The sequence below is a fragment of the Mchenga conophoros genome, linkage group LG10 (assembly GCF_057382185.1).
Source record: "Mchenga conophoros isolate Kocher_MC1m ecotype Shallow Benthic linkage group LG10, M_conophoros_male_GT1.1, whole genome shotgun sequence".
Lineage (NCBI taxonomy): Eukaryota > Metazoa > Chordata > Actinopteri > Cichliformes > Cichlidae > Mchenga > Mchenga conophoros.
In genome coordinates this window covers 18,200,544-18,207,463 of record NC_140535.1, presented here as the reverse complement: position 1 = coordinate 18,207,463, position 6,920 = coordinate 18,200,544, and the positions used below count along the sequence as shown (strand labels likewise).

Sequence of the window (6,920 nt, the reverse complement as noted above, 5' to 3'; positions counted from 1 at the left end):
TGTGCTTTATATAAGTCCATCTGACGTTTTGCATTACACTTGGTGATGTAGGGCTTGGATGCAGCTGCTCGGCCATGGAAACCCATTCCATTAAGCTTTCTACACACTGTTTTTGAGCTACCCTGAAGGCCACAGGAAGTTTGGATTGACTCTGCAGAAAGACCTCTGCGCTTCAGTATCCACTGGCCCGGGTCTGTGATTTTACATGACTGAGTTGCTGTTCCCAATCATTGACCCTTTGTTATAATATCACCATATAATATCAGCTGTTGGTGATATTATAACCAACAGTCAGCTGTTGGTGACTGAATATTTTTACAACTGGACATGTTGCACAAGTGGCATCCTATAATGGTATCGCGCTGGAATTCATTGAACTCCTGAGAGTGACCCGTTCTTTCACAAATGTTTGTAGAAGCAGTCTGCATGCCTAGGTGCTTGATGTTATACACCTGTGGCCATGAAAGTGATTGTAACACAAGAATTCAATCATTTGAATGGGTGAGTAAATACTTTTGGCAATATAGTGTATTATTTAAAGGATTTATTTCCACACTGTTTTTCATGTGATGATAGTCACTTTGCAGGTATTAGTAGAGCATCTATAACAGAAGGAACTATGGTTCTTTTGCATATTAGTATATGAGTCTTCGTGTTTTGTTTGTAAAGAAAAAAAAGAGTTCAGACTAGAGGCTGTGATGTATTCCAGTGACACATAGCTTATTATTTATTATTCACTTCTGTCCTGAAAATAAACAGAGCCAGAGCAACAGTAAAAGACTATGTGACGATGATATTTCACTTACAGACATGTCAAATTTAGCATCACATATTTACAGTCAATCTTCAAGTTAAAAAAATGAGAGAATGATTTGAGGTCAGTAAGCTGCGATATACACCTCACAGTGCAACATGTAAATTAAGTCAAGAACAGGTTGAAAAACAAAAAGCTATCTGTGGGAAAACATCTGTTGCTTGATGCCCACATGATTTTCCTGTGAGGATTTGTAACCTACCTTGTTGCTCCAGTTAAGAAATCTCAGCTCTGAGCTGGTTAAAACACGATCTTTGTAACAAGACCTTTGTTAATCCTGCCAGATTCCCTCTCATTTGATATTGCTTCCAGCTTTCTGTGGATTTGCTCAGCAGTGCAGCACTGAGACGGGGTTTTTTTCTCTCTACACAAGGTAGCACCAGTTTTAGAAAATAAGACCCCTGGTTTATGAGAAGATGTGCAACTAGGAAGGAATTTAACACTTACTATATGCAGCCATGACAAGTCAATATTTGGAAGTTAAAAATATCTCAGAAGTGTGGTGTAAAGTTCAGAGGAGCCAGTGGCGTGGGAGTGGAGTCATTGGCCCAGTTCAGAGTAAAGTTGGCCTTGCTCTGTGCACTCTCCTCTGGTACAGGGAAAGCAATATGACAAGCAACACCTATAATCAAAATAAGAAGCGAAACCAGTAAGGCGGTTCCCCGACGGAAAATCAGCTGTGTTGTAGAAAGCACCACTTTGGGTTTGGTGGTTTCGTTATGTTCAGTGTCCCTCTCAGATGGTGTTGCATTAGTATTGATGATGCCTGGCTCTTGAGCAGCTTTCATCTCCTGATCCAGGGTGTTGACAGGACTGTAGCCATCTGTTTTTGGAGCTTCTCCACCATCCGACTGGGCCTTCACAGTGCAAAGATGCAGTTAATGGATGTGTGAGTGGCTCCATTATGATATGACAAGATACAAAAAAACACGCTGTGTTGAAAGACTTACTGAGTCTGGGCAGACAGGACCATCCAGCAGCATCGCTTCATTGAGCCCTGTACCAGGAAGGTGTCCAGGTCCTACCAATAACTTCTTCCCAGCTCGCAGTTGAGCCTAAAACATGTCAGAGCGAGGTTCAAGAAGCAAATAAAAATCTGGTAACTCTTGGGTATAAATCCACAAAAGTAAACCACAATCTAAAAACAGATATAGTCCTCTGCTTTCTTCCTGCTGTTTTCAAACACATTACTACTCACCTGTCAGCTCTGGCATCGTTATACAATAATATGAATAATAATTATTATTAACCTTTATTTTACCAGGAAAAGTCTCATTGAGATTAAAAACCTCTTTTTCAAGGGAGTCCTGGCCAAGAGGCGACAACATGTTAAAATTACAAAGTTACATACATGTTATAAGTAACAAAATAATAATAAAAAAAACAAAAAATGTAAATAAAAAGAAACTGACAAAAACAAGGAGATTATATAGAGTTTATAGAGCTACTCTTGACAAACAAATGTGTTTGGCACAACCGGGCATTAAGATCTTTACTCTGCTCGCTAAAGCAGCCGGATGTGGCAGGTTTGTCTCCCTAGCCGGCTCAAACAGGCTACAGGTATTTGTTGTTGTTTGTTGTTTTCTCCCTAGCTCGCTCTCTCTTCTGTCTCGCTCGCCTGGGCGGAGCTCAATGTGTGGTGAGCCAAAACACCTGCAAGCGACTGCTCACCTGTGTCTCATTATTCCTGCCTCTCCCAGCCACCGTTCAAGATGGTGGCTCGGAGTTTCTTGTCGCTGGAACGTTAAACGACTATCGTTAGCGTTGCCCAGCTGTAAAATGATCTCCAGTGTTTCCTGCGTATCTTTCCTGGTGTTGATTCTCTCATCTGTCTCCGTACCTAGATTCCCTGGTTCCATCCTTATTTCGCGTCCCTGGACTACCTGAGTGTGAGTGTTAATTACAAGCATGGAGAGAAGTGAAGAGGAGTGTGTTGAGTGGCGTGGCAGAAGAGGAGCGTGTGTGGAATTTCCCTCACCATTCCCTGTGGCTGCCCTTCCCCTTTCCTCCCCTCAGTACTTGTATATAGTCACCCGGTTTGTTGTAAATAAACCTTTTGCACCTTTCTCCCTGTCTGCGCTTGAATCCGCTCAGTCCACTGTGGCAAGCTTATACACAAATAATTAAATGTATTAGTATGTGGGATATGTGAGAGTACATATTGTCTTTTATGTCTTATCTATTTTTTTGAAAGTAAGAAAAAATTAAAGCTAAACAAAAAAAAGAAAAAGTTCTAAGAATAAAACTAAAATAACGATATACAGATAAAAAAACTTACTGACAGACCTCCAAAGATTTAACTCAGAAATGTCACCTGTTACATTCATACTTTTTTTTTGGAAGATTGAAATAATATCTATGCTTTTAGAGAAAGATATGAGCGTCTTACCTTCTGAGTGACTTTTTTCCAGTTAATTTTAAAGATCAGAACCAGAAATAACACTGTCTCGAGGGAAAGGCATACAAGTAGGCCCAGCCACAAACCTGAAAGGAGGAACAGAAATTCAAACAAACACATCAAGAAATAGTCTAGCTATCAAGCTATCAAACTGCTTATACCAATGGTCTTTAAAGACACAGCCAAGCTGACAGTCGACTCTGCTTATTCACAGCTGTAGACTATGAGTCCATATGCTCGTATAAAGTAGAGACAGCACACCTAGACTGTGCTTCCATGTTCGGATGCTGTGCCTGTGTACAGAATTTCCAACTATCTTTGCAATCCCATGGTACTTGAATTGTTTTATTTTATTTTTGTGACAACCACTATGAAAGCCATGAGTACCATTCACAGAGAGTTGGGGAATGGCTGCAATCACAGCATTGTAAGATGGTGAAAGATGTACCCTTAGGCCCCCTCCTCGATTCAGAGATGGTCTTTCCCTTTTCACGTAAATGGCCTCCTTGACTCTGCGCTTAAACCAGCGTTCCTCCCTGTCCAGGATGCGTACATCCTCATCATTGCAGGAGTGTCAAGAGTGTCTTTGATTAATGGTCATGACAATTTGCACATTAAGGATCCAGGAACTGACCTCACAGCTCATTGTTCACTCAGTGGTGCTAGTTTCAGTCAGTATGCAAAGATACTGTTTATAAGGTTGGGGAAACCTGCAGTCAGCTGAGACTGAAGAAGTCACTTGGTTGAGTGACAAAATGTTTCTCCCACTGAAAACACTATGTCCAGATGAACAGAATCAACTTTTTGGGGTCAAAAAAAGTCTCCTTCAAAAATTTTAAAAATCCTACAGACTGCACAAAAAAGTGAAAAAGTGTTAGTGTACACAAACAGACACACTTGATTAAAAGTTCACATCCCTGATGTACATTAGGATAATCAGATTTATTTACAATACTGTGCAAAAGTCATGAGTCCCACACTGCTTTAATAATATTGCGGGCTGATAGTGCTTCACTGTGTACTTTTCTGTCCAGATATCCTTTTACTGCATTGTCAGAGTGTTTGGGATCATTGTCGTGTTGAAAAATTAAGCTGCTGGCAAGATGGCACTGCACTGTGAATCATAATCTGATGGCATTTTTTTGCGTTCATAATTCCATTAATTTTGATCAGATGTGTTTAAGAACACTTTAAAAATTACAAGTCTCACTCCTTGAAAGCAAAAATTAAGAAATGAGAAATTTGCACAATACTGTATAATATTTAATTGTGTGTTGTGTGCAACTGTTTTTAAGTGAATGAGAATTTAATTTAATCAGCTTGGATTAAAAAAAAGAAACATAAATAATTAATAATATTTTTTTGAAAGTTAATCATATCTATATCCATCCAGTTTTACACATCAAGGTTTTTCAGCTCTTGTGGAAAATGTTACAAAACAGCTGTTGAGGTGAAGAGTGTGACCTATAGCTGGCTCTTTATCAGACTGATACTAAAGGCTGGGTTATACAACTAAATCCTAAATCAACAGCAGCTGAAGTGCATTGTGGGTAATGGGATATCTTAGTATTAAAAATGATCAGACTGCAAAACTAATCGTAAATAATTGAAATCCAGTTACATGTAGTTACATTTAGAAACCCAGTGTTGCTGCCTACAGGCTCTTATGTGCCGGCTTAAGTGCCACTGGTGATAAATCTTGGTATCAGACATTGTTATCGGCTGTTTTATTACTTGTCTCACCCTAATGTCATATGACCTCTGTCAAATTGTGCATTCTCCACTGTGTATTTTGTGCTCCTTGTCTCTGTGCCAAATTATCTTTGCATTGAGAATTCCTGCCTTTTCTTCTCCATGAAGCTCTATCTGTGAGTCTGAACCTACCTGGTATCCTGGTTTTTGTCCTTGCTCTTCCCTGTCAGACTTGGTTTGCCTGTTCTGATCAACTTCCTGAGTGCACCTGACTGTCTCTTGCCTGAAGTAAAGACTGCATCTCGGGGCTCTGAAGCCTATTTCAAAACTTTTTTTCATGTTATGCCGTTGAGTCCTTTGATTTTGACTTATCAGTCCACCCATCTATTTTCTTAATCATTTATCCAACTACAGTCACCAGGAGTCTGCACCTTATCCCAGGTGACTTTGTTAAAGGGGCTTGAGTACACCCTGGCTAACACAGGGCTAACAGTCACATCCACACCTACACCCTTGACCTAACATGAAAGATTTTAGGCTGTGGCAGCCGAAAGCCCTCACAGGCAAAGAGGGAACATGCAAACTTGTAAAAAAAAAAATAAAAAAAAAAAGAGCTATGAATACCAAACCTTCTTGCTGTGAGGCAAAAGTGAAAACGTGTGCACCACTACAGCAACTTATAGCTTGTCTGTAGAAAGATGCCTACAATAGAATAAAAGTATTACCTAATATCCTCAGGTTGGCATAAAACATCAAAGCTATTCCTACTGGCAGGCCGATGAGGTAGTAACCCAACAGGTTGGAGATGGCAGCAATTTTCTGCATCCCAGATCCTACAAGAATTCCTGAGCAGACACACTGAAATGGAACACAGAATAAAAGGAAACAAAGTTGAGGGTTTGATTTGATCAAGCAGACAACCAGCTCTCGGAACTAGTCTTTGTAAAGTGAGATGAGAACATAGTTTTTTGTTGTGTAAAGGCATACCAGAAGTGAATCAAAGAACTGTACAAAAATGTGCACTGTGAGGTTTTCAGACACGGTCGCCACAATTTCACTGCAGAGAGCAGAAAAAGAGCATTAAAACAGTGTTATGATAATATTTTACAGGCTTGAATGTGTGTGTTGCTGTAATACTCACACATCAGAGGTAAATATGAAGGCAACAACTGACTTACAGCTTGCAAAACCAATACCCTGGCAAACAGCAAGCGTTCCTATAGAGAAAATGCATATAAGTCCATGTGTCCTTATTTTATCATGTATTACATATGTTTGAATTTTCAAAGAAATGTTTAAATATCCTAATACCCGACAGAAATAGGGTCACTTTGCAGGTGAGCAAAGCTCTGGTGGTGTCCCCGGCCCCCAGAGCATTCCCAACACGCACACAAGCAGCTGCATGGATACCTAAAGGAATCTACAAGGTCCAGACCAGAGTAAGCATTTTTCCCAAATTGCAGAAGTGCTGTTAAATAATAAGATGACTGTGTTCAACTAAGTAAATGGCTGATCCGTACCATGTATGCAATGGTTCCTATTTCATTCAGCACATGCTGAGCAGCAAGATCCACCTCACCAAGTAAACCTGACATGATTTAGAGAGATTCATGAAAGGTTTTGCTGCTGTGCACGAATGCGACATTTTTACACAAACTTTTGAGACAAAGATTTTACAGTGAGGTAAGATCTTGTGAATTAAACTTTTCCATTTTCCATGATGATTTTTTTGCAAAAAAAAAAAGTGAAAACCAGGACATTATCTGGGGAGATAACCTCAAAGAAGATGGGAGAATTGCAAAGTAGTAAATATATTTTAACAGCATTTCGACTGTAATAATTTACAATATCGCTGATACTGAACAGATTCTAACCGGAAATATCAGGCCACTGATTAGAGTATAGATTTTTGTTTACAGAAAGATAAGACAACCCTGGTAAACATTTTAGTGCATTTTTGAGAAAGGTTTAAGATTTAATCGTTATTATTAAATCACTGAAACATAACCCCTTCAT

General features: G+C 39.5%; 1 protein-coding gene across 1 annotated transcript in view; it reads right to left on the bottom strand.

The window, feature by feature from the left end:
• Nucleotides 1–631: 631 nt before the first annotated feature.
• slc47a1 (solute carrier family 47 member 1) overlaps nt 632–6,920 on the bottom strand; it is a 21,123-nt gene continuing 14,834 nt past the window's right edge. The window contains exons 10-17 of the mRNA XM_085289065.1: nt 6,425–6,492; nt 6,216–6,324; nt 6,046–6,121; nt 5,892–5,961; nt 5,630–5,762; nt 3,204–3,298; nt 1,765–1,869; nt 632–1,671 (exon numbers count right to left, since the gene is read on the bottom strand). Of these exons, the coding sequence (XP_085145191.1) occupies nt 1,306–1,671; nt 1,765–1,869; nt 3,204–3,298; nt 5,630–5,762; nt 5,892–5,961; nt 6,046–6,121; nt 6,216–6,324; nt 6,425–6,492 (1,022 nt within the window). The 3' untranslated portion in view covers nt 632–1,305. The remainder of the gene's footprint in view (nt 1,672–1,764; nt 1,870–3,203; nt 3,299–5,629; nt 5,763–5,891; nt 5,962–6,045; nt 6,122–6,215; nt 6,325–6,424; nt 6,493–6,920) is intronic.